A 27,105-nucleotide genomic window follows, 5' to 3' on the forward strand; every position below is an offset into this window, starting at 1 on the left:
TAAAAACGCAGCCGCCACGGTCGGGTTCGAACCCGGGAACTCCGGATCAGTAACCGAGCGCCCTAACCACTGAGCCACCATGGCAGGTTTCCATTTATCAAATGTTTCACTTAAGCAAATCACACATATTTCACGGAGATATTTATTTACACTGCACAAGAAGTATACTGATGTGAGTGTAAAGAAAAAAAGGAATCAATTGCGGTCTGTCTGCTTTACATTTTTCAGTTGCATTTTCGCAAAGTAACCGTGCATATTGTTAAAGACTTTGCAGAAATTCTGAGCACCCTTCATGTTCAAAGTAGAGTTGCAAAAGTGCAACTGCATCCCTTGCTGCACTGTCTGGCACTGCACTGGGCACAGAATCCTCGCACTCATCACTGGAGGAGGAGTGGTCCTCAGATTGCACTTCAGCAATAATTTCTTCAAGGCTTTCCTTGCGACAGGTGCATACATTTGCATCCATGTCCTTATAGCCCTGTCATGAGAAAGTCCTGTCATGAGAAAGGGGCAGAGGGCACTATTTGATTAAATATAGTGTCTGCTTCTGCACCAGCAGCACCTGCCTCTTCATGGGGTACTGGATCATGTGCTTCGAAGCCTGCATGGTGGAAGCTCCTCTGCACTGTTGTTGCCTGAACTTGTTCCCAGGCGTGGGCCAGTATGTGGATAGCAGACAGCAAGTCAGTCAATGCTATAATCCTTTCCACTGTCAGCACAAAGCAGCATGCGGTGAAGCAGTTGGCGGCGGTAGTAGACCTTGATATTCTGGAACACTCCTTGGTCCATTGGTTGGATGACCGCAGCTGCATTGGCAGGGAGGAATTCAAGGCTCATGGACTTCAGCCCTTTCACCTGGCCATGGGCAGTGCAATTATCTAAGATGAAGACAACTTTCCTGCTCTGCCTCGTAAACCTTGCGTCCTCTTCCCGCAGCCAATTTTAGAAAATTTCCGTTGTCATCCACGCTCTCCCATTCGCAGTGTACGCCACAGGAAGATTTCGAATGCCCTTGAAACAACGTGGTTGTCTCGACTTTCCTACCACCAGCAGCTTTAACTTTCTATCGCCTGCCATGTTTACACCCACCAGCACGGTAATGCGCTCTTTGCTGCGCTTCCCACCTGTACAGGCTTCTCCTCTGCAGGCGAGAGTCTTCGATGGAAGTTCCTTGTAGAAAAGGCCCATCTCATCGACGTTGAATACGTCTCGTGGCTCATTACTGTATAAAATTTCCTGCAGCAATTCGCGTTGCCAGTCAGCGCAGATTTTTCTATTCACTGCAGCACTTTCACCTGAGATGGTCTTGAAGACTAGGCCATGGCGCTTTTTAATCTGCTGAGCCATCCATCGCTGACACTGAAATTCTCAACTCCCATTTTCAGGACTATCTCCCGTGCCTTTTACTCCAAAGTGGGTCCACTTATGGGAAAACTAGCACTAGTTCTTTATACGGCGTCATCCCCATACGCATCCGGCTTGAAGCGAAGGTCCTAGACAAGACAGCTCCTTGAACGGTGGCTTTGTTTTTCAAGATAGGCGAAAGCGTTGACTTCAGGATGTCGAACTTCTTCACGACTTCTGTTTTAGAAAGGGCACTTCGCTCAAACTCCTGCAGAATTTGCAACTTCTTTTCAAGCGAGAGCACTTTGTGTGGCCGTTTCTTAATGCTCTCCATCATGTCGACACACCGACAACACCGATCGCACGTAGGCCTAAAGTAGAATGACAACAAAAAAAAAAATCGATCAAGCGGCTTACTAGATTGGCTTGTCCCGGCTATAGAGCTGGCTGCGAAGAATTTGTTCGTGGTTATGAGACTGCCGCTGACATATGCGAGCATAAATATGCTCGGGACGATTCCAAATTTTCAGCTTTTGTGCTGTTTAGCCAAGGGTAACAAGTAAGTAGTGTTCCAATTAACCGAAGAATTTTACAGCGGCAGATATACAAAAACAACCAAGTAACCCTGCTTAATTCTGTTTATCCGTAATTTTCATTTAACCGAATGCTGTTCATTGGGCGTCCACTGTATAAGACAAGCCCTCTAGGCACTATTCGAAGAGAGGCTAGATGCTTATAGTGTGTGTGTGTGTGTGTGTGTGTGTGTGTGTGTGTGCGCGCGCGTGCGTGCGTGTAAAAGGAAGTGCATGCACAGGTCTCGGTAGCTTGCAGTGCAACACCTCTTTTATATGAGGTGGCGAGGTGGTGTGCTTACTGTGTCTGTGACTGTGCATGAGTGCCCTGCACAAAATGTGTGATGATACTCACTTGAAGAACATGTCCATCATTGCTGGTTGCACACTGCGAGGCCCAATGCCATGCAGCCTCAACACTTCTTCCCGTTCAGGGTGGTATGAGTACAGGCCACGAAACTGGCAGCCAGAGTCGCGGAACAGAATCAGGAAGTGCTTGCTCTCAGAGAGGTTCATCTCCTGCAAACATCAGAAAACAAAAGGCTCCAGATGATGACCGTTTCCAATCGTGAGGACTGATGTGCCTTTGTGGCACATGCTAGCAAAGCTGCAGTGAAAAAAAAAAAACGCGTGCGTGCATCCTTCATCATAGCCTGTCCAGGTCCACTCATCTTAATCTTCTGCCATTTTCTGTGAACTGCTTTACAGTACCACACAACTGCTGTACAGTACCATCCAATGCTCACTTGAAGGGTCTCAAGCGGTCCTTGCTAAAGATGTGGTATTCCTAGAGTGTTAAGGAACGCCACTTCATATACCGTATATACGCGACTGTAAGTCGGCCTTATTTTTCAAAATTTGAAAATCCGAAGTGGGGGGTCGACTTAAAATCGAAACCAACGCATTGCACTATAAATAACGGCAGATATCAGGCATGCTACAGCGTGGTTGCATTTTTGCTGCGCGGCTTCGTCACATAGCTCTTGGTGCTGGCCTTTAGCAGCTGCTATGTCAACGCGCAGAACCGGCATATTAACCCCACATGAGATGGTCGATGGTGGCTGTCGATAAGCAGCAAACCGGCACCAGCCCACATCCCACAGGTGGCCGCAGATTGCGTCTGCTGATAAGCGGCAGCAGCCCGATAACGCATTCATGTTCTACTCCAACTCTTAATGGCGCCGTCCAAGTTTTTTTTTTGTTTACTTTCAACCGTGCACTCGGCGCTCAAGGGAGCGTCGATAGTTGATAGAAGGGCCGCAGTTCCAATCGAGGCGGCACCTTCATTCAGAACCACAGCGGCGCCAGGGAGTGTCGGTAGCCGACGGAAGAGCCGACGCCGCTCACGCGTAGTTCCTCTTTGGCTCTGACGCATTTGACTACTGCCGGCCGTGTTTCACAAGTTTTTAATGTAGTGCTTCATCATTTGTGCTCAGGCTCCGGTAAGTGACCTGCACTCGTTCACGGCTACGTTCAATATGGCTGTCATTCTTTACGCCGAAGAAACGAACTGCGTGCTGGGCCGCAAGTTTGACGTTTGCAACGGGTGATACAGGTGTGGCAGCTGCAGTGAGGCAAAATTTTCAGCTGTTCCACGCGATGTCGTGATGCGGCTGTCTGCGAAGTGCGGAATTTCGCTGCACGATGATGTTAGAACGATGAGCTGTGGGACCACAGCAGCGATCACGACGGTAGCGCTAGTGAGGACGATGGCGCAAGTGTAGACGAGTGTCCAGTGACTAATACATTTTCGTTTTGGAATTGTCCATGGGCGATCCTGCGTGCGGCAGCCGATAGCGGCTGGCGATAAGCAAAGGCTGCAGGATAGTGCGACCGCGTTCTATTATTAAAGGGCAAGCGTACACGACCTCCAAGTTTGTTTGTTTTTTTTTTACAAATCTGAAGTGGGGGGGTCGACTTATACCCCGTCACACGGGCATTTCGAAGGCTCTCGAACCGATAGCCTATCGACTCAAAGGCGATCGAGCGCTGCTACACGGGCAGTTTCAATGGCCATTGAGTCAAGAGTCTATCGAGTCAACAGAGCAGCACGGAACTCCATCGAGATTTCGAGGGCCTTTGAGCACTGACCAAGGTTGCTAGAGTTGCTTCCAGCGGCGTCAAGTGCACTTTCGTACACGATACATTCACAATACAAATGCATGAAAAAACATTCGCCTAAATTAAATGTAAGCAGTCTTTACAATAATTTTAAAATTGTATCAGTCTGGTTTTAAGCCCATGAATTTTTACGTTGAGGTCTTTGTGTTGCTTGCATACGTCGTGTTGAAAACATGGCGGCACCCTGCCCGCCCGCTCCACAGCGATAACAGCTTTGTCGCTAATCCCTCAAACCAATATCGTGTTCTAAACAGTTGTATTCACCTTCGATTTGCCCATTCTTACCCTCGCATAAAGTTTAAAGACAAATAACATTTGTTATCAGATACAAAGGCGATTTCCCAGGTGTTAAGCCTGACAAAGCAGCGCTAAGACGCAGTTCGACTGGCTTGCTTTTGGCTCGTCTTGTATTAGAGGGGCTACAGCAGTGTCTGCATCTGGGCGCTAGGAACTACAACTGGCCGTGTGACAGGGGTATTACATTCGAGACTGCTTACAATCATGTAAATACGATATATCCTCCAGTCAGAATTTATTTTAATGCATTTTGTAAAAGCTGAGTTATCTGTAAACACACTGAAATGGTGCTGCATCCCCGGGGGGGCAGAGCTTCCTGACCCTCCGGAGTGTCACTGCTGACAGGCCGTGGCCATTGTAGCTGCGCTACACCTGAAAGAATTTAACCAGTAGTCATCTCTGAATAGAACTATGCAGGAGTACAGGAGTGCGTGACGGAGAAGTGTGCGAGCATGAAAAAGTCGCCAAAAAGGAATCGTCTACTTTCGCGCATGATTGTGGGTTCTCTGCTGTGTGCAGAAGTGTATTATTTAGCTAAGACGTTCACGACGACAGAATGTAGTGATTGAGCGAGTTTATGTACCATCTTCAAAAGGTGTTTCAGAGCCCCTTTAAGGGGAGACGCTCCTCGGAAACATTTTTTTCTTTAATATTGATGCCAGGTAAATGAAAACAGCACCAGTTATAGAGATTGATCTCCTCTTTCCAAATCTGTTTTTATTTCTAAGATACCTTGATGCTTTCCTATTCCAAGTACCATGCACATGTGAAAATCTGTGCTAGCTAAGACACCTGCTGGACATGCCAGTGAGCACGAGAAAGCAGTGTAAAATAGTTTTTCTTGTTCCTAATACTCCACTAAGTGCAAATAAGCAAGAAAATTGTGCACTTGTGTCGTGCACCATTTTACCAGAATTACCGTAAAAACCCGCGTATAATACGAACCCGAATATAATACGAGGTGAAATTTTAGAGACGCGAAATAGAAAAAAAAAATTTATCCGCGTATAATACGAGTGAGGTAAGCCAGGTAAGCACGAAGAAAGGCATTTATTGCAATTGGACACCGCACTTCAATCGCTCTCATCCTCAACAGCGCTTTCTTCGGAGATTTCTTTGTCGGACAAATCTTCCCACAGGCACTCATCTTCTGTGCCATCGAGGGCGTTTGATATGCCACACTTTTTGAAAGACCGACGCACAAGGTCCGCAGGAATGCTCGCCCACGCATCCACAATCCACTTGCACAGCGTGGCTGGCGATGCCCGCTTCAGCCACCCAGTCGGCGTCACTGCAGGCTCACCTGAGCGCATCCACTCAGCGTAGCACCGCTTGACCGCGTCCTTGAAAGGCTTGTTTACGTAAACGTCAAGTGGCTGCAGCTGGGAAGTCATTCCGCCTGGGATGACGACAAGTTCACTGCCGCAATCGCGTAACACTCTCTTGACCGAGTCGGCCAAATGGCAGCGAAACGCGTCCAGCACGAGGATCGACGGGAAGGACAATAGTGCACCGGGCCGCCTACACCACACGGACTTCACCCAGTCAAGGACAAGACCCTCGTTCATCCAACCTTTCTCGTGGCATCTCACGATAACATTCTTTGGCAGCTCCTCACCTTTCGGCATTATTTTGCGTTTGAACACGACATAGGGTGGGAGCTTGTGGCCGTCTGCTGTGCACGATAGCATGACCGTAACCCGAGTCTTCTCGTTGCCGGTAGACCGGACGCAAACTTGTTTGGAACCCTTCTCGTGCACTGTGAGGGGTGATGGCATGTCCAGATAAACTGGCGTTTGGTCAGCGTTGCCTATTTGCCCTAGCTGAAAGTTCTTGGACTTCCGTAAAGAAATAATGTGGCGCTGAAAAGCTACCAGCAGCTCTTCAAACGATTCGGGCAGTTTTTGGGAAATCGACGTTCGCCGCCGTAACGAAAACCCAGCACGGCACATGTACCGGTATATTCAGTGCTTGCTCGCTTTGAAGGCGGTGCTTGGAATACCTTTTTCTCTAGCAAGCTCCCTAGCTTTTACCTGCATGAGCTCCACGCTCACAGGTAGATGTGCGGCTCGCTGTTCTCTTACGAACTCCGTCAGGGCCAGTTCAATTTCTGGGTATGACCCATTCTTCGGGCCGCGAAAGCTTCTGCGCGTTCCGCTGCAGGCGAAAAGTGCTTCCTTTTGTCGCCGCCATCCGCGGATGCTTCCCTCGGTGACACCAAACTGCCTCCCGGCCGCACTGTTGCCGATGTTCTCGGCAACTAAAATAGCCTTTCTCTTGAAAGCAGCCGAATACTGTTTTCGTGGCCCTGACATCGTGCTCCTCCACGGCAGAAAAAAAGAACCTTCCCTTCGCGAAGCGTGGTTTATGCGTCGGCGCGTACGCTGTCAAGAAGGCCACGCTAGCCCTAGCCACGCCGTCACGGGTAACGAAGCCAAGCCGTAGCCACAAATCAATAACAAAGCCAAGCCGTAACCACGCGGCAATAACAAAACCAAAACTTCGAGCAAAACTGAAATTTTTGTTCGGATCCGCAAATAATACGAGGTGGAAATTTGAGGTGCTAATAATAGGAAAAAAACCTCGTACTATACGCGGGTTTTTACGGTAAAGCTCATGCTTCCTTTTCAGACGTATAAAATAGCGCAACACCAGACAAGAACATGAAAGAACACACACGAGCGCTAACTTGCAACAGTTTATTGCGGAAGAGAGCCTGTAGATATATATGACATGGCGATACATTGCGCAAGCGCGGCAGACAGTCAATTGTCAATGACTTCTGAGGTAATCTAATTCTTAACGAGATAGCCCAACAGAGGGTTTCGCTATGCACTTATCACTTAAGCTATCTATCATTTCTGCTTCGATTATTTCTCGCATGAGTTTGCAAGTGTTTTTGGAAGTGACTGTGCATGCTTGAAAAAGAGGTTTACACTTAGATTCACATTTTCTGCAGTGCGCATCTAAAAAATCACCTTTCTTTTCTTTAACATTGTAATGATGTTCACGAAGGCGCTCGTTCAAGCACCTTCCACTTTGACGTACATACTTCTTTCCACACGTCAATAATATGCAGTACACAATGGATTCCGTACATTTAACGAACTTGGTTTCATGATTCACCTTGCACCCACTCTTTGTAGCAGGGCCTGGTCTTGTCAATCTGCAAAGTTTCTGCAGCTTCTCTGGAGCTGAAAAAATGACTCACTTTTCCCCGTTGTCCAATCTTCTTCAAGCGGTGGGACAAGCCGTGAGTGTACGGAATCACAGCCAGTTTCTGTTTGTTTAGTGAATGGGACGGTGGTAGAACATGAGGGTAACAGATCTCCTTAAGGAGCCTTTCGGCAACACTTACAAGGATGTGCATAGGAAAACCAGCTTCAATTAGCCTCTGTACTTGTTGAGCAAAACTTTCGGTGATTAGCTGAGGGCAGGATTGTAGCAGGATGGCCCTGCTACAAAGAGTGGGTGCAAGATGAATCATCAAACCAAGTTCGTTAAATGTACGGAATCCATTGTGTACTGCATACCATTGACGTGTGGAAAGAAGTATGTAGATCAAAGTGGAAGGTGCTTGAACGAGCGCCTTCGTGAACATCATTACAATTTTAAAGAAAAGAAAGGTGGCTTTTTAAATGCGCACTGCAGAAAATGTGAATCCAAGTGTAAACCTCTTTTTCAAGCATGCACAGTCATTTCCGAAAACACTTGCAAACTCACGTGAGAAATAATCGAAGCAGAAATGATAGATAGCTTAGGTGATAAGTGCATAGCGAAACCCTCTGTTGGGCTATCTCGTAAGGAATTAGATTACCTCAGAAGTCACTGACAACTGAACGTCTGCCGCACTTGCGCAATGTATCGCCATGTCATATATACCTACAGGCTCTCTTCCGCAATAAACCGTTGCAAGTTAGCGCTCGTGTGTGTTCTTTCATGTCCTTGTCTGGTGTTGAGCTATTTTATACGTCATGCACTACCAACAAGCCCAAACTGTCACTTTACTGGACTCCTCTTCAGAAGCCAGCGCATAAATATTTTGGGACCTTTCATGCTTATAAACATTACTAACTGTATTGAAACCTAGATACTTGCATTCTACATACCTTAAAGATTATGCATACCAAATTTGGTCTTGATCCAAGTACAAGAAGTACATAAAAGGTTGCATCTAATAGCCATTTTTGGCCCAAAATAAGAAGTTGAGAAAAATGCAATCGAAAGTTGCAAATGTTGTTTACTACTGTTCTACTAAGTATGTTTGCATGAAAATTGGAGACAATACAGGCCAGGGCATTCTCCTAGAGCATACAACTTTAGAATAGGCCTGCACCATATGTTGGTCCCTCAGAGCTTTTCTTGGCAGCATCCTGAAGACAAGTCTTCTTGGCTAGACGGCAGCGACGAGCCCTTGCTTCAGCTGTCTGCTTTGTGGACATTCTTGAAGTTCTGCGCTTGGCACAATTCTTGCCCAGAGTGAGGACTTCTCTTGAAGGAAGAACACCCAGTTCCTCCAGCACATTCTCAAAAACCTTGTGTCCTTGATTAAACCATAAGACTGCATGTGTTGTTGCCATCTTCACAACTGTGCACGAGGCGAACCTTGTCTTGGGGCACAACAGCCAAATCTTACTGCTGAGTGATTCGACTGCATTTTGAGTTTTCCCCTTCACACAACGAGGGAGCAGTTGCTCATCTGTAAGCCTCTTGTATGTGGGCAGCATTGCCTTGCCCTGGCTGTTGGTGAGAACGGGGGTGTGTTTTGGGGCTGCCTGACCCAATGCTTCTGCCTTCTTGAACTTGCACCATGAGTCCTCTCCATCCGGGCAAAATTTGTGGCTCCTGGCTTCATCCGTTGAGCATGAGTGGAAGAAGGATGCCCAAACTGCACGATACATGCCTTGCACACTTCCTCTGTTGGCAGTGATGGCTGCCTGAAAGTAGGTTTGCAGCTTCTGGATGACTGCATCTGTGAGCTTCTGGCCTCTTGGCATTTTGAGCTTTCGTAGTGCAGTCCCAAGCCACTTGGAAACGTGGTTAGTGCAGTCCTCTTTTGTGATGGGCACACCATTATACACACTTGGCGTTGACACAGCTGTAAAGGCCTTGCTGTCTCCGTCACTTAGGAAGGTTGTGAATATCAGGGGAGTGCTGTAGGACTCTGCCCTATTCCATATTCTCAAAGCAGCATTTCTTTCCATGGCGTGTGCTGAGCAATCAACATTTTTTTCACACGGCAGGCATGTGGAAGGCTTGCCATATTTCCTCCTCCCCTTTATCTTCAAATTCCTTGTGGGTACTGCAGCTCTGACAGTAATTAGATAAAACTTCGAAATCTAGGCAAAGCCGTTTCTAGAGAAATGGCTGTGCCTACACCATTATGGCTCTTATGGCCTCTCTTTTGCCAAGTGCCATCAAACATGACAGCTAAATTGGCAGATCCAACTTCCTGGGCTGTCACTTTGCGAGCCAACTCCAAGTTCTCGACCACTGCCTTCATAGCCGCGAGGTGCACCTTCTTCGTGATGGCGTTAAACGATTTCTGATGCATCGGTTTCAGTAATCCAAGAATTGCGCAAAATCGGACGAGTTGGTTGTGTCCTGCTCCAACAGCGTGCTCCGCAACCACAGCCTTGACGTTCATGGCGAAGCTCTCCCTAGCGCTGGCAGATGGACGCGCTTCACCGTTGTAGTCGCCCGCCGGAGTTACGCCGCAATGAGTACGTCGACGAAACAGCAGACGTGGGACATGCTTCATTGTTGCAACGCAACTCCAGAAACGACGCAAGGCCTTTCCGCTTCCCAGCCAGCTCGTCGATCGTAAGCTCGCATCGTCCGCACTCCAGGCATGCTGCGTCGCTCACAAGGTCATTCACGGCGCCGATCTCGCAGATAAAAGCACTCGCTGACTCTTCACCACCCCTACCTTCATTTCCGAAGAATCCTATCTTCATTTCCGACGCGCTAACGAAACTGTCAACGCTTTCGATGAAGTTCGAACATCCAGCCGGCTCCGAAGCGTCAGAAGCGTCGCCTCGGCCGAGGTTAGGCTTAGCTGCCGCGGGCATCTTCGTCGCACGCTGCTTCACTTTCCTGTGAGTTCCCTTGAATTTATGCTTCGTCTAAAACTTGATATGTTTCTTCTCGGCATCCATACTAACAAAAACCAGAGATATTTGCAATAGCTTGCAGAGCACGTAGCGAGAGGTGCGTGTCGCAGAAGAGCAGAAGCCGTAATGCCGCTTCACGAGCTAGGAGCCAATGCATGGCCACGACCGAACCACGTGGTGTGGAAGCTCTCGGTTTAGGCAGTGGGAAATGCTCTTTTTATTATTATTTCTTGGCAGTTTGTGTACCGGCAAAGCCCGCCTCCGGGAGAAGAAGCGTAAGCTTAGCTCCTCACGCAAGCCCAGCGCAGTACGATTCCGCGATTTGACGCCTCATGCGTTTAAAAATAGGTCAGATCTGCACCTATTCTAGCCACTGCGAGTACTTTAACAGGGGTTTTCGATAATTTCCAGCTCAATTATGGCTGATTTATGAATACATGAAAGAGGAATGGTCAAGTTTACTAAAGCAGTCAAAAACAAAAAAGTAATTTTTTTACTTAAAATCGCCGTTTTTCGACCCGCGTCTCCCATTAATAGCAAGCAACATGGTTACAGGGTGAGCGTACCAAAGACAAAGCTCAATTGCAGCATGTGCTTCTTATAACAATGTGCGACTTTCTATAACAATTCACTGATTGTGTTTAAACTCTCAGTATCGCTGCCTGTTTCTATCAAGAAAAATCAAGGCCCTTGATGCACATGGTGACTTTCTCATCAGCATGCACCCAAGAGCAGTTATACAGATGCAAAGGAAAGCTACACAACTTTCTCAGAAACTTCCCAGCAGAAGAAAATTTTTTCAGGATATCGACTTGTTAAAGGGACCATGCAATAAATTAATTTAGATTACGTAAAGCAGACGAGAGATATGCATTCGATCACTCGTCACCACAGTGCAAGAATTTTTGAGCTAGCATCAATAACAGCGAAGATATAGACGATTAAAAATTACGCTCCTCCTCTCCCCCCTCAACTCGTACACGAGGAGCACCAGAAAAAAATAAAGAAAACAGGTCTGGGACTGCGCCCCGCCTTTGAAAACGTCATCAGATGATGTTCTGTTTGCAACTTCCGGTTGTTGCTCCTAGCCCTCCAGCAGCAGCGTCGGCGGCGTGGCGGCATCTATCCGGTCTCTTCTCCTTCCTGGATTACGGCGCGCATCGGGTTTCTTTGCTTGCCATCTGTGGTAATTAGCAGTAATAAACCCGGACCTCGAGGTGCAACTGCTCGCTTTTACAGCCGCGATGGGCATCGAGCCCTATGCGTGCGCACGGAGAGCCGTGCGAGTGGCTCCGGAACTCCCAACAGAACGAGGCGGCAGAGGAAAATTGAAACCATATGCGCGAAGGCAATGCCCTGGCTCGCTTGCCCAAGAGGGTCGCGCGACAGCACGAGCAGACGATTTTCACGGCTACCGGAAGTGTGCCCGTGACGTCGTGGCTGCCGTGGCTCCAGCGAATGAGAGCGTGTGATGGCCTGGCGACATCATGGTACAGTGACGTCTTTGTTCCACGATTATAGTTCCAAAATCGGTCACTACGAGTACACCAATCAACCCGCGAATTTTGAAAAACACGGTTTTTAAAAGTTCATAATAAACTGCCGGCTCATTTCCGAAGACTTATACTTTGTGTGAATGCTTCTTAGCATCATTTCTAAGCATTGAAAACAATTACAAGTGACTTTTTATTCGTTGCATAGTCCCTTTAACATTCACTGTTAACAGCGCAACTCCAACTGCACCTTATGCAAGGTGCAGTCTCAACGAGACGTTAAATCAACACTAGCAACGGTGCACGGCTCTGAAACAATAATGTTGAACACCGTGGATATGCAATGCACATTATGGTTTATGGTGGCTTAAAATGCCCGAAAGCGACTCAGGCTATGAGGGACACCTCCGGGAATTTCGACCACCTGGGGTTCTTTCGTGCACTGACATCGCACAACACACGAGCCTCTAGAATTTCACTTCCATCGAAATTAGATCGCCACGGCCATGATAGAACCCGCGCCTTTCAGGTCAGCAGCCGAGCACTGCACATTACAATTAAGGGAGTTGTGGGTCGAAAAGCGGCGATTTTCAGTTAAAAAATCAATTTGTGCTTTTGATTGAGAAACCTTGATCCTTCCTCTTTCACATATAAAATTATCACAGCCAGAAACGATTGGGAAATTATTAAAAAAAGTGCAGATCCGGCCCATTTTCAAGTGTGTGATGCGTCAAATTATGGCATTGCACGCCATCGGGTTTGTGCAAGCCAGTGGGCCTAAGTCTGTTCTCCTCAAAGCCGGCTTCACCGCTTCACACTCCGAGCAAGTAATAGCAAAAAGTACATTTTCACCATCAAAACCGAGCACTTCCACTGGACCTTTAAATCACGTGGCACAATTTCAGCCACGTCACTTGCTGCGAGCATGCAAAGCGGCCAAAGCTCATCTGCTGTTTCTGCGATGCACAGCTTTTAAGTATGCTGTCCGCACGCTTTCACGAATCTTTCTACTTCTTTTTTCAATGGATGTCGAAAAGAAACACTACTTTCGATGTCGTAAGTTTCATACGAAGCCCAAGTTCAGGGAACCTGCTACAAAGTAAAGCGGTGCGCAACGGAGTTGTCTGCGGCAGCTAAGCCTAACTTCGTTGGAAGCGACACTTCGGAGTCGGCTCAGTGTTTCTGGCTTCATTGAGAGTGTTGACACATTCGTCAACGCATCAGAAAAGGACATAAAGAGCTTTGACGATGCAGGTGGGAATCGTGACGAGTCGCTGAGTGCTTGAATCACCAAGATCGGCGGAGGGAACATACCGACATTACTGCGAGTCGCGGTGCGGCACAGCATACCCGGAGGGGAGATGATGCAAACTTTGTATCGATGAGTTGGCCGCGAAGCTGAAGACTCGCACCGTTTCTAGAGTTCCACTGCAACAATGATGAGTGTTGCACCTCCGCTGTCTCATCAACGTACTCGTAACAGCATGCAACCCCCGCAGGTGACTGCAGCGGTGCAACGTGCCCTTGTGGCACCGAAAGACCGTCATGCAGCGAACGTTGACGCAGGCACATACTATTCGCGCTAAGCACAACCAACTAGTCCGATTTTGTGCAATTCTTTCCAACTGTGCAAAGATTGTGATAAGAAATGAATTCCCAGCATGTCAATAAAGCAGACAGCTGAGGCAAGGTCACCTCACTGCCATGTAGCCAAGAAAGCTCTTGAGGATGCCGCTTGCAAATAAAGAATGTCACGAAAAAACACATGGTGCAAGCAAGTTCTAAAGCTGTGTGCTGTACCATGGCAACCTGCCTTTTTCCAAATTTCCCTCTAGATAGTTCTGCGAGAACTGTAGTAAACAACTTCTGTAGCTTTCAATTCTGTTTTTCTCAACTTCTTATTTTGGGCCAAACACGCCTTTTGTGCACAAAGTTTTATATTGGCAAACCGTACCAATGAATCCAGTGGCGCCATACCGCGGCTGAATTGTTTTAGATGGGACTGGCCATTCCTTGCGCACTCGAGGGGCTAGAGGTTTTGTCATCTTCCTCGCTCGAGCTCCCTGCTGTCTTGCATGCCCAGCACGTCTAATTAAACCTGGTTTGTGTGCTTCGACCGTTTATCAGCGACATATTTGGTGGACCAGCTGGGTAGCGTCCCATGTATTCTGACTACGAGGACACTCTTGACACCTGTTCTCCACGCGTGGACTCAACACCCGTCCACAAGGCAAGCCGCCGTCTGTGAGGCCTACAACCGGAGTTCGGCCAACTGACAGCGCCGGTAAGGGCCACGACATCCACTACGGCTAGCCAGACAACTCAGCATTCCGGGAATGCCCCGCCATTCGTCCTTCACACACCTCGGTCGCCGCCATCGTTCCACGGGGACAGGTTCGAGGACGTCGAAGACTGGTTGGCCAGCTTTGACCGAGTGGCAGGTTTCAATGAGTGGAACGGCGAGCGCAAGCTGCGCAAAGTCTACCTTGCGCTGCAGGACTCGGCCAAAACGTGGTTGAGAAGCATGAAGCTTTCTTTACCACCTGGGAAACTTTTCGTAGAGAGCTGCTAGCGACATTTACCAGCAGTGAAAGAAAAGAGAAAGCTGAAATCGCCCTGCACTTGAGATCATAGCAGCCGAACGAGAGCGTCGCAATGTTCATAGAGGACATGACACGACTGTTCAATCGGGCCGACCCTGCTATGCCCGAAGCCAAGAAGGTACGCCACTTAATGCGTGGCATAAAAGAGCAGCTGTTTGCCAGACTGGTCTGTGACACGCCAAGAACAGTGTCCTACTTCACCAAGGAGGCAATGGGCATCGAGTGCTCTCTGCAGGAGCGGGGCGCACACTACAGATGTCATGCTACTGTAGCAGCCACTTCCCAGTACACGCCTACGTCGCTGCCCGCTGAGGAGCTTCGGGAGTTTGTTTCGTTTCGTTTATCGTTTATGGGGGTTTAACGTCCCAAAGCGACTCAGGCTATGAGGGACGCCTTAGTGAAGGTCTCCGGAAATTTCGACCACCTGGGGTTCTTTAACGTGCACTGACATCGCACAGTACACGGGCCTCTAGAATTTCGCCTCCATCAAAATTCGACCCCCGCGGCCGGGACCGAACCCGCGTTTTTCGGGCCAGCAGCCGAGCGCCGTAACCACTCAGCCACCGCGGCGGCTCACTTAAGGAGCTTGCTAAAAAGCCTTGTGCGCGAGGAACTGGTGAAACTTCGCTTTGAAGCTCCACAGGTCAGCGTCGCTGCCGAAACGGACCAACACAGCTGGGAGCTCGAGTAAGGAAGATGACAAAACCTCTAGCCCCTCGAGTGCGCAAGGCATGGCCAGTCCCATCTAAAACAGATCGGCCGTGGTATGGCACCACTGGACTGATTGGTATGGTGGCAATATGCTTATTGTAGCTCAATTAAGACAAAATTTGGCATGCATAATCTTTAAGATGTGTAGAATACAAGTATCTAGGTTTTGATCCAATCAATGCTATATTTAGAGATAAAATGTTTGCGAATATTTAGGAACAAGCCACTGAAAATGAAGCACGAGATATAAAATTGTCTAAAAATTGTGTATGCCAAAGGAATGCCATTATTAAAGTAATTAGTTGTACTCATTAGAGTGTTGGGAACAAAATGTTTTTTCATGCTCTGTCATGCTTACTTCTATGTCCAGTGACTGCACAAGCATGCACAGTTTTTCACATTTGCATGGTGCTTAGAACATGAAGGCATTGAGCTATCTTGGAACTAAAAAACAGATTTGAAAAGAAAAGATCAATCTCTATAAGTGTTGTGGTTTTCATTCACCTAACGCCAATATCAAAAAAAGAGATTTTTCCAAGTAACATCTCCTCAAGGCCGAGGGTCTTTTGTTATATAGCAACGCACGCAGCTGCTAGCGTCAATGCGCACGATACTTGGCACTGCCACGGAAGTTGGTGAACATATCTGTGCACTCAGCGCAAAATAACCACTCGCTACCCTACCAGATGATGATAGGTCGGCTTACAATCATGTAAATACAATATATACTCGTGTAGTCCAAGTAACATGTAGTCCAAGCTGCATTTTCAGTGGCTTCATTTTCAGCGGATCCTTGCCCGTACCTCACCCCTCTACCATCAAACTATGGGGAACGGCTGGAGATGCTTAGATTAGATCGTAGAATATATCCCCCTCCCCATATTAAACTCACCACAGAAGAAACCACATTTTGGAGGCGAATACAAACGAATACCTTCCCTAACCTGTACTTGTACAGCTTCATTCACCCTTCCAAATACCGCCCCTTCTGTCCATGGTGCGGCGATAAGTCTACGCTGTTTCAAATTTCCTGGAATTGTCCCCAAAAACCACCTCATCTAAAAACATTACAGACATCATATGAGCAGTGGGAGGCAGCCCTGACCAGCAATGGTCTGGAGGACCAGTGTCGCATCATCAGACTGGTCCAGGCATCCGCCCAAGCCACCGGAGTCCTGAACTGAGGAGTCCGCCTACCTGACCCGTAGAACACTTCAATGAAATAATAAATGTTTTATCTCTCTCTCTCTCGTATAGTGAACCCACTTATTGTACAGAAAAGACGATATCAATTTGGCGGGCAGGTTCATTATGCGGGAAAAAGTCTCAGCAGATTTTTTGGGAGAGTCTGAAATTTCATCAGACTTCTTTTATGCGCACAGAAAGACGACCTATCATATGATAGGTCCATATGTCAGTCTGCCTGCCCGTCTATCCATCATCGACAAAAGCACGCAGTCAGATGCGTTGGTACTGCTGGTGGTTAGCACCGTTCACTTCAAAAGGTGTTTGCTGTATCGCGGCATGATCTGGCAATTTTCTGAGAGCCGGCGGCGCCAGCCAATTGCAACAAGATAAAGCGAACAAGCTGAACATCAATCCTAAAGCTAAGGTGCGCATTTTTTATGCGAGGTTAAGAAAACTTGCAGGACAGTATTGAGTATGTAACACGAGCTGTGGTAAGGAGTTAGGCATTTTTCCTCCAGATCTCAAGTTCGTCAAAATCGCTTGCCGATCTGAAGGTTCTGCTTTCTTCATAGTATTTTACTGTATAGGATGTTTAATAGCATTCAGGCTTAAACTGCCACGCTCCTCTCCTATGCTCAAGCACTCGCCGGCTTCTTAAGCATACAGCGGCACTCCGAGCAAGCTACCGCCGCTTCTGTCAAGGGCGCATAATGTCTTGGCACTCAGCTAAGTTTCCTGAGAGCACCACCCCCCTCCAGGAGCTCACGTAAAAAGATGACCACGCTCATCACCTTGACGCACTGCCAAGGTCTGCTGTGCGGATGGCGTGAAAATCGAGGAATATGATATGAATGCTAACGGTTTAAAAAAAAAGTTCATTCTCACCGACAAAAGTGGGGGTGGGTTCATTACGTGAGTACATATGGTATTAATGACAAACTTGAGCCAGCACAAGCCTAAGCCAAAAAAGCAGAGGCTCACCTCGAGCACCTTCCTCTTGGTGTCAGCATTTACAGCCCCTGCCAGGACCGTGTTGATGGCGTTGATGATGATGCTGCGATTGGACTTGGCCGTGGGCTTGACAAACAGCTTGGGCCCCGCATAGTCTGCCGGCAGCAGCAGCAGCGAGTGGGTGGAGGCAGTGTCCGAAGCACCGTCGCTTGCCGAGGCACGCCACTCCACCCCCGAGGAGGGCGGTGGGCTGGCTGCACGCTGCCGCCCACACTCTGCGCAGCAAAAATGATTACAAAATTCAAGAAAGAGAAATGCTCATCCTGGAGCAGGCAAATTACCGTAAAAACCCGCATATAATACTAGGTTTTTTCCCTTAATTAGCGTCCTAAACTTCCACCTCATACTATTTGCAGATTCAAACAAAAATTTTTGAAGTTGCTCAAAGTTTTCGTTTCGTTATTGCGGCGTGGCTACAGCTAGGCTTCGTTACTCTCGACCCGCATATAATACTAGGTTTTTTCCCTAAATTAGCGTCTTAAACTTCCACCTCATACTATTTGCAGATTCAAACAAAAATTTTTGAAGTTGCTCGAAGTTTTCGTTTCGTTATTGCGGCGTGGCTACAGCTAGGCTTCGTTACTCTCGACAAATGACGTCACGATGTCGTTTCTTTGTTGTTGATCCGTTGGGTGCGCCATGGAATCAGGGTGCACCATGTGCCTGTTGACAACGCACATGCTCGCATGTAAGCCACGCTTCGTGATGTGGATGTTTTTTTGGGAGCAGGATGTCAGGGTCTCAAAAACAGTACTCGGCTGCTTTCAAGCGGAAAGTGATTTTAGCTGCGGAGAACATCGGCAACAGTGCGGCCGGGAGGCAGTTTGATGTCGTCGAGGGAAGCATTCCTGGACGGCGACGAAAGAAAGCCCTTTTCATGTGCAGCGGAATGCGACGAAGCTTTCACGGCCCAAAGAATGGCGCATTCCCAGAAATTGAACTTGGTCTCACGGAGTTCATACGGCAGCAGCGAGCCGCGCATCTAGCTGTGAGCGTGCAACTTAAGCAGGCAAAAGCTAGAGAGCTTGCAAAAGAAAAAGAGATACCACGCTCTGCCTCAGCGAGCAAGCACCGGATCGATCGCTACATGTGCCATGCTGGCTTTTCACTACGCCGGCGGACCTCGATTTCACAGAAGTAGCCTGAACCGTTCGAAGAGCTGATTGTGAGTTTTCAGCACCATGTTATTTCTTTGTGAAGTAAAAGAACTTTCTGTTGGGCCAAATAGGCAATGCCGATCAGACGCCGGCTTACCTGGACATGACATCGCCCCTCACCGTGTATGAGAAAGGGTCTAAACAAGTTAGCGTCCGGTCCACTGGCAACGAGAAGACGGGAGTTACAGTCATGTTTTCAAGAGGAAAACAATGCCGAAAGGTGGGGAGCTGCCAAAAAACATCGTGAGATGTCATGAGAAAGGGTTGATGAATGAGGATGAAGTCTTGGACTGGGTAAAGTCTGGGTGGTGGCTCGATGCCGCATTCCCACTTTCCGAGGCTAGAGCGAGTGAAACCACTGGAAGCTGAACAATTTGTCCCGGAAGTTGGGTGTCCACTGTGTATTTCAATGAAAAAAAAAAACTTTTTTTTGTCTTTTCGTTCACAGTTCTTTGTGCAGTTCTCATGTAATTGCTGCTGTCAGATTAAAGGAATAAGCAAGCTGAGCATGAGAAATATGAGCATCCTTAGGAGAACGCTGTAATTTCAGAGGAACTGAGGTTAAACAGGCATATAGGTTTCACTCTGCCGTGACGAGTACCTAATACATAAAATAGTAATCCCTCGTTATAACTAAATCGTTTTACTCGAAATATCGTTTTATTCGAAATTTCTTCAGTCCCGACCCAAACGCATGCATTTTAGGTCGCATTACTCGAAGCGCACGACGAGCTTGACCCGCTTAGAGCGAAGTGGCGAGCGGAGGCATCTCCGCCGCGGTGGCGACTCTTTTGCGCATGCAGTGTCAAATTAATACAGCCCACGAATTAGTCTCAGGCAGGCACAGAACAGGCCACAAAAGTACCAAACCTACGACCGATGACCTGCCTCGTAACGAGTAAGCGAGTGTCGAGTGCCGCCAGCTGTTTACACCGGATGCGAACGGAAGCGCGCCCGAACCGGTTTCAATCACGTCGCTGGTGTCCCCCATGATAGAATCCAAACGAAAATAAAATTTTCGTGACGCTTTGCAATGCCAGACAACCGCAGTCTCTTGGATGCCGAAAAGTGGCCAAAAGACCGCGGGCAGACTTGCGATGTAGAATTCCATGGGGTGCACTCGGTGAGCAAAATTTTACCGCTCTAAAGAACATCTCTGGCACTGAAACATGCTAAAAAGCACAAAAGAAGTGTCCCTCCAATTATGAGCCCATTCACACTTGCGAGTAGCGAGCGAGGTGAGCTTTCGGCAACAAACTTAGCTGCTCCCTGGCTGTCGTAGTCGTCGCTAAGCTTAACCTTTCACATCAGCCAAAGCAGACGAAACTCTCGAAAGCACGCGAAAACGTCATTCCCGAGAGTTTTCACTTCAAACGAGAAGGCGACCCGACCCGTAGGTCGCGCTTGCAAGTGTGAACAACGGTGTTGTCGAGCTGCTGCCTGGTCGCAAGCGACTGCTGGTCGTACACCCTTTGCCGTGTTCGACACGAGGAGCTACGTTAAAGGCACATTTATAGTCAGACGTGTTCAGCGCACGGGAGCGCGTCGCTCGCAGTCAGTCGCGCTACGCCGGTTTCGCTGCGCCGGCCGAAGCACCACCCCCTCTATACTTCGATGCGCGCCGCACACTCGAACCGTAGAATTAGCACAGTGTCGACGACAATGATGCGCCGAAAAACTCAACTGCAAACTTCACAGCTGTACACATTGGGAAAAAAAACTGCCCAGTAATCACGCGAAGCAAATTGCAAAACCGTTCAGTTTTCACGATCGCACTGCGTACCTACAATGAGCGGCTAATCGCTTTTTGAGCACAACAAACGCAACCTCAGACTTGAGCCATGGCATTTCAGTGACCCCCCCCCTCCACGCATGAAAGCGGCCACTGCCTTCGAAATACCCCATAAAAACGGCCACTGCCTTCGCGACAAGAAATACCCCGAAGGTTGAATGCATGGGCGCGGCGACTGCGGCCTCGTGCAATGCTTGGTGAGATTAGAGCAGGGGTTGAGATTAAAGCGCCCGGTAAGAACTTGAAACAGCCAAAGATCACTGCCTTTTTTGCACCTGAATAAAGTTTTGCTTCACTGAATGCATTGTATTTTTTACTTCCTCGCCGTTGCGGCGCAATTAAAGCTCGACTGCTTTAGATTTTCTCGGGTGGTAGTTTATATCGAAATAGCGCTTATAACGAATTTTTGCGCCATCACGCTGACTTCGTTATAACGAGGGATTACTGTACGCTACAGCCTCGTCTGGTTCTTGCTTCGAAGCGTAACTAGTGGAATGATGCGGCCATCTTAAAACCAAATGTTCGCGCAGCAAAGAAAAGGCGAATAATGCCAGACATTCATCCCTCGAGGGGCCATCATTATACAGCTGCTGTAGTTTCAGTTTAATGTTGCAGGCAACCGATGTCTCGTCTCGTTGATGGCGTGCGATGTTTATCGCTTAAGGACATCATTTACCTATCATACATGCTTTTAACTTAACACCACAGTATAGCCACAATTGCACAGCTGCACCAATAAGAAGCATGCAAAACAATTTTCAAGCTGGACATTAGCATATTTAGAGGTGCACAGTGCGAGAGAAATTGTGGACGAGAATGAGGAATGCAGGACACGCAATGTTAGATGTCTACTTAATTAAGCCTCACGAATAAAAACCCATTCAGGCATAATTTGGTATACAATATGAAACCGTACTTGATACACAGTGCTGGAAAAGCAATACCATACCTTTCAGAGGTGTTCATGTGAACCAGAACACCGTCAGCACCTCACCAGATAGTAGCCGCGCCCTCGCTCCATTTCGATCAAAACATAATTCGGTAAAATGGTTGCTACAAAATTAGCTTCCTGGTGAAGGTTTCCACCTATTCTCTTCTAAAATTTATCCTCCGCAAGCACAACGGGAGAGCTGAGCAGACAAGGCTCTGTGCCTGCTGTATGTAGTGATAGCCTGTCGTCTGCTAGTGCCATCCTGTTGCAATGCAAAGGGCCCTTCTGTCTTAAACGCCTTCCCTGAAAACCTTGCTGGTCTCCTCATGCTTTTGACGGTGCAACAGGTAGGCACTGTAGTGAAAAAAATATGAGAACGATGAAAAGACTAAATGCCAAGAGGGAAACAATACATAAAACTAAAAAAATCGTGATGATGTCTCATTCTGTGCACTGCCAGAGACTGACTTCCGGGACGAGGCCTTCCGGTGGCTTCACTTTCGGGCACCCAATGCACCGACCAGCCACCTAGTGGAGATCAGCGGAATTTTGCCCACCTTCCCAAATCATTGTGTTCCAAAGCTTGATTTGAACTGGCTGGCAGCACCTGCCATGTCCCTGTAGAGGAAGTGGCAGCACATAGTATTTCCTAAATTCTGCACTCTGCACTTGAAGCATACAAGAATCTGATACAGTCAATCCCGAATACATATATAGTATGGTGGAGCTGCCATAAAAAGAATGTAAACCAATAAGCTCCTGCCTGAAGAAATCCCGAATACAGTTGAACCTGGATATATCGAATTTAAAGGTATCAGAAAATAGTTCAATATAGCAAAAATTCAATATACAGATAGAGGCTTAACCCGCACTCGAGACCATGACAAATTGTGGCTTACCGATCGCAAAAGTCATGAACCACAAAGCACGGGCATGCAACGTGAAAGCACTTTATTTCACGGAAAAAAAAAAGCACTAATTTTCTACTGCTTTTTGCTGTGACTAATGAAGTTGAAAACACTAGTCACGATTTTCCAGGTGTGACAGCCCAGTACCTTCCATTTCGCCGCAACAACACCGAATAAGGCTGAACACTGATGCCAGTTCAGCGGCTGTGCACGGGCACATCTCTCTGGAACACAGTTGTCCCCATCGTCGCTGCAATCGCCTTCTTGGGCACCAGCTATTCCAGCCACAATGTCTCCATCAGCGAGATCAGCTACAGCCTGAACTTTCCTGCCAGCGTTGATCAAGTCTTCAAACGGTAAGTTCCAAGGGGACGACGCCGGGAAAATGGGACTAGTGACAACACATGTCCTCCAAACATACATCATCGTCATCCAAAGCTTCAGGACATTCCTCTCCAGCCATTTTAAGGCCTGCTTTGCCGAAACAGTTGGCTACCGTGGCCTGTTTTATGTCATTCCAAGCGCCGGTAATCATCTGGATGGTGCCGAGCAAGTGAATCTTGAGATCAGTTCGTATGCAAGAAGTTTATAAGGAGCCACTGAACAAGTTTCCTTCTGTACCCTACCTTGAAAGCCTTTATGATACCCTGGTCCATGGGCTGCAGTCTCGCTACGGTGTTCAGCGGGAGAAACTTGAGTTCAATGTTCTGCAGCTTTCAAGTCGTTTGATGGGCAGAGCAGTTGTCTAACAGAAGGCACACTCAGCGGTCCGACCTGCCCAACTCGGCATCCCAAACCTGCAGCCATTCTAGAAAAAGTTGGCGTGTCCTCCACACCTTCTATTACAGCATACACTGCTTATGATGAATACCGCGGGAGTCGGGAAAATCCTCATTAAAAGCAGTACTGCACTGTAACCAAAACGTAGTTTTTTCATGCATTCACGTTTTCAGAATGGCCAGCCTACCTTTCAAAGTGCACCTGACAACGCATCAAACGCACAACACTGCAATCACAGGCAACAAAGAAGTTTATTTGACCTGTTTGTCGACACGTCGTACTGAATGAATGAACGTTATTTTAGTCTGGCGCTGTGACTGAACTGAGTTGCTAATGACTTCAGCTTTAAAATAGTGAGGCACTTGAGCACTTGCTCGCTGAGGTTTCTCTGAGCGCAGTAGAGGCGCAGTTTGTTGCAACAGTCGAGCGCATCTTTGTATGAAACTTCTGCTGCACTTTCATTCACTTCGTCGGTCTCATCCTCGGATAGAGGCTCACTGCGACCGCTCACCACTGCAACGATGCCTTCATCTGTGGCGGCTACTTCACACACAACGCCGTCGGGTCGGCAGCGATGATGACAAGCTTATATTGTGCCGGTCCCTGAAACGCTGAGTACAACTGTTCAGTGGGTTGAAACCATCATGGCCCAAGATGTTTGCAAGGCATCTGGCCTTGGCTTGCAATATCGAGCCACTCACAACAACGCTCTGGGCCCGGTCCTCGCGAAAGTGTTCAAACAAAGCGGCGACAGCTTTGTACTTTGACGAAGCTGGCTAGCCATGTGCCTCTATTATGGCCCACTCCTTCCAGAATGGAGCTGTTATCAACTCAATGAGCAGGTACAATGTGCGCCCCCTCCGTCCGCCAAAGGAAATGCTTATTCAGAGCCAATATCTGGCCATCTCTATACCACAATAATGCGCACTGCGGTGACATGTCAGCTGAAAAAATTGCCTCTCAACTCAAAGTCAATGTGTGGGTGCAATCCGAGCCTAAGCACCCTTTTGCCTGCCGAAGGCAATGCATAGCATGTGATGTGTGCATGATGCCGAGATCCAGTATCTGCATGGCGCGCAGGCAGAAGCAAAGGTGCCCTACCTCTTCCGCATCAGCAAGAAAGCTTCCCCACAAGGAAACACGCTCCCGCACCATTGTGTGAAGTAGCATGGAAGCAATCATGTGGAGGTGCACTGTCTTGTACGGACGAGTTTTATATTTTTTTCTTTTCCTCGACAGTGCCACGCAGACGACCCGTGGTTTTGTTGCGCGGGCTCGCTGGGGCACACAGTCACTGTGAAAGTTCGTCTGAACTGAAGCACACATGAAACAGTTTGTCTTAAGCTAATTTTTTTTTTTTACATTGAATCCTACAGAGGACCAACCAAATGGTCTCCCATAGTTCATTGTTCAGAATTCGTCTTAAAGAAGTCTACTGTACTTCATTGTGGCGGAGATCTCACAGTAGTGGTGTTGGACTGTACATCACCAAGTAATTTATTTGTAAGTAATGAAAGCATGGAACCTGATTCAAGAGACCTCTCCAGTATGAGTGTGTTATAAAGGGGTTCAACTGTATTTGCAATCTTGGAACATTAATATGGCTGGACAAAGGACGCTGATCTCACCATCAAGGCTGGTATGGGAGCCCCGCTGCAACGAACAGGGCCCCAAGTGCACAGACTTGGGGCGTGGCCGTGATGACGACCGTGGCTTGGCACTGCCACGGGTGAGTGTCGCTTCTCCACTGCGCAGGCCTGCAGCCCCCAGAACTGCAGCGTCTTTCTCAGCCTCTTCCTGAGCCTTGCGCTGCCGGTACTGCTCCAGAATCATTTGTCGCCGCTGCCGGTCCTCCTCCCGCTTGCGTGCCTGCTCCTCACGGCGTAGTCTGCATGCAGCAGCACCTTTGATGACAATACATCGCAACAGGCTCCACCAAAGGGCACCACACAAGAGCAGTGACTTATAGGTAATACTAAGTTAAAGGGGCTTTGAAACACCTTCCAAGCAGAACACATCAACTCATTCAATCACTGCATTGTGTTGTCACGAACACCTGAGCCAAATTATACACTTTTACATGAGGCAGAGAAAGCCCGTTCCGGCGGCTGTTTCATGCTCGCACCATCCTCCGTTGCTCGCACCTGCATATACAAGTTCAGTCATGACTATTGGTGAGATTCTTTCAGATGTCAGGCAACTACCATAGCTGCAGCCAGTAGGCTGCGTAGCTCCGGAGGATCAGGAGGCTCTGCCCCTGGAGGTGGGGCAGGCAGAGAAGTGCCGACCTTCCAGCATGCAAAAAGTGATGGGAGGAGAGGGAAAAGCGCGAAGACGCTGAAATTCAAATTTAGCTACAGATAACTCAGCTTCTACGAAGTGCATTAAAAAATTGGCCCTGGTTTAGCTCTGGTTAAACCTGGAGTGACGCGATAGCTACAGCTGGCTGAGTGGAACTTGGTCACGTGGCCAACCACGTGATCAGCGACGGCGCCGCGCCGCCGGCAGCTGCTCCGCACCACGTGACCAACCACGTGACAGCGTGGCGGTGGCGCCATGCTGAAGACTCGAAATGCTACGGTAATATAGCTATTGCTACAAAATTCTTCCTGGATAATATTCGTGTAACAATTCAGGCATACTGCAACTTTATTAGAGCCCCTTTCAGAGCCCCTTTAAACACAGCAAAAATAGAAATGACATTGGCACACTGCACAAAGGCAGCCAAAGAAGGATGGGCATCACAGCCACATTAACGCCGCAAAAAAAAAGCAACCAAAGAAAGTACACACAGAATCAACAGCCCCAATCTAAAGCACAGTTTAGCCATGCCCTTGAGTATTCAGAGAAGCTGGTACTAAATGGTCATTTGACATTTAGCTGATGTAAACAAAAGAAACTAGACTCTAATATACCAAGCAAGACCTTCTCCATCTACTTTTTGCAACTTATACACAGCTGTACTTGACCAGCCAACCTCAGTGCACTGTGAGTGAATGCAGCTTGCCTACTCCTGTTCCGACAGGACCGGAGTGGCAAGCGATCTTTGAAATAGCCTCACTCAATGCCTATGTTGCAGAGTCGCTCATGTACCTCCGACGTGTGCACGATAGCAGGCATGGTGACAAACAAACTGCCCAATCTCCAAGAACAGTCGACTGCTTAGTTTCAGTCTCGCTATTTTGAGTTTCGTGCCAGCATGTGGCAACGGTGGCTCAACCAGCCAGCATCAGCCACTTAGCTCAGCATGTTTCGGATGCTGATTGGTGTGTCATTGGTATTTTCCCTCTACCCCCTCCCTTTATTTTTCTTCACTGCTCTCGCACAGTTTCCTTCACTTGCTTTCGTGTGTTTCCATTCTTCAAGTATGCTGAAAATGTGCGCTTGTAACATGCCATTTGCTGTTCGCATGGTGAAGCCTTCTCACATGTGACGGTGCTGCTTATGATGGGTGTAAAGCAGTAGCAGCAAAGCTCCACTGCATCGCACCGTGAGTGCGGGAGGCCCTTATGATTTTGCAGCAGTTCTGCTTTGATGCTCCTGACAGCATGCACACAATAAAGCATTGATGGAAACATGAAAAACAGTTATTGCTATGCTGTCCTAATCTCAAAATCAGGCAACCATTGCCCAGTCTTTCACCAAATAAATTTACAGCCATGCAAGTTCTTGACAGTTTATTCAAGGTCATTCAATAATTTGAAACTTCGGATATTTGAACATTTTTTTCCAAACCCCTGAAGATAAAATGAAGAGCTTTTACTGCAGTGTACACTGACCCTTGTGGTGCGCTTCATGCAACAGCTGGGTATTGCCCAAGTCCAGTGTTCTTCCCATTAAGACACACTGAATGGTGCTTTGGTAAAGCTTAATGCAATAACTTCTCATTTATCTGAAAGTACAGTACTCAACTGATTTTTCACACTCCAATAACTCAGACTTGTACACTATTTCGGACTTTACTTAGGAACAGCCATGTACTTCATAGGAATGTGTGCCTATTTACGATCAATATTTAGGACCCTGTGGACTACAATAGTTGGATTTTTAAAAGAGTAAAATAGACGTCAGTAGTGCTGTGAAG

At 47.8% G+C, this 27,105-nt stretch overlaps 2 protein-coding genes across 2 annotated transcripts in view; both read right to left on the reverse strand.

Moving 5' to 3' along the window:
* Patronin (calmodulin-regulated spectrin-associated protein patronin) overlaps positions 1 to 27,105 on the reverse strand; it is a 147,950-nt gene that overhangs the window by 8,893 nt on the left and 111,952 nt on the right. Inside the window, 3 exon segments of the mRNA XM_077630731.1 lie at positions 2,272 to 2,435; positions 17,424 to 17,668; positions 24,650 to 24,909. Of these exon segments, the coding sequence (XP_077486857.1) occupies positions 2,272 to 2,435; positions 17,424 to 17,668; positions 24,650 to 24,909 (669 nt within the window).
* Positions 8,654 to 9,538, reverse strand: LOC144097160 (uncharacterized). The gene has a single exon (XM_077629931.1). The coding sequence runs from the start codon at positions 9,536 to 9,538 to the stop codon at positions 8,654 to 8,656; it is 885 nt and encodes a 294-aa protein (XP_077486057.1).

The sequence above is a fragment of the Amblyomma americanum genome, chromosome 7, assembly GCF_052857255.1.
Source record: "Amblyomma americanum isolate KBUSLIRL-KWMA chromosome 7, ASM5285725v1, whole genome shotgun sequence".
NCBI lineage: Eukaryota > Metazoa > Arthropoda > Arachnida > Ixodida > Ixodidae > Amblyomma > Amblyomma americanum.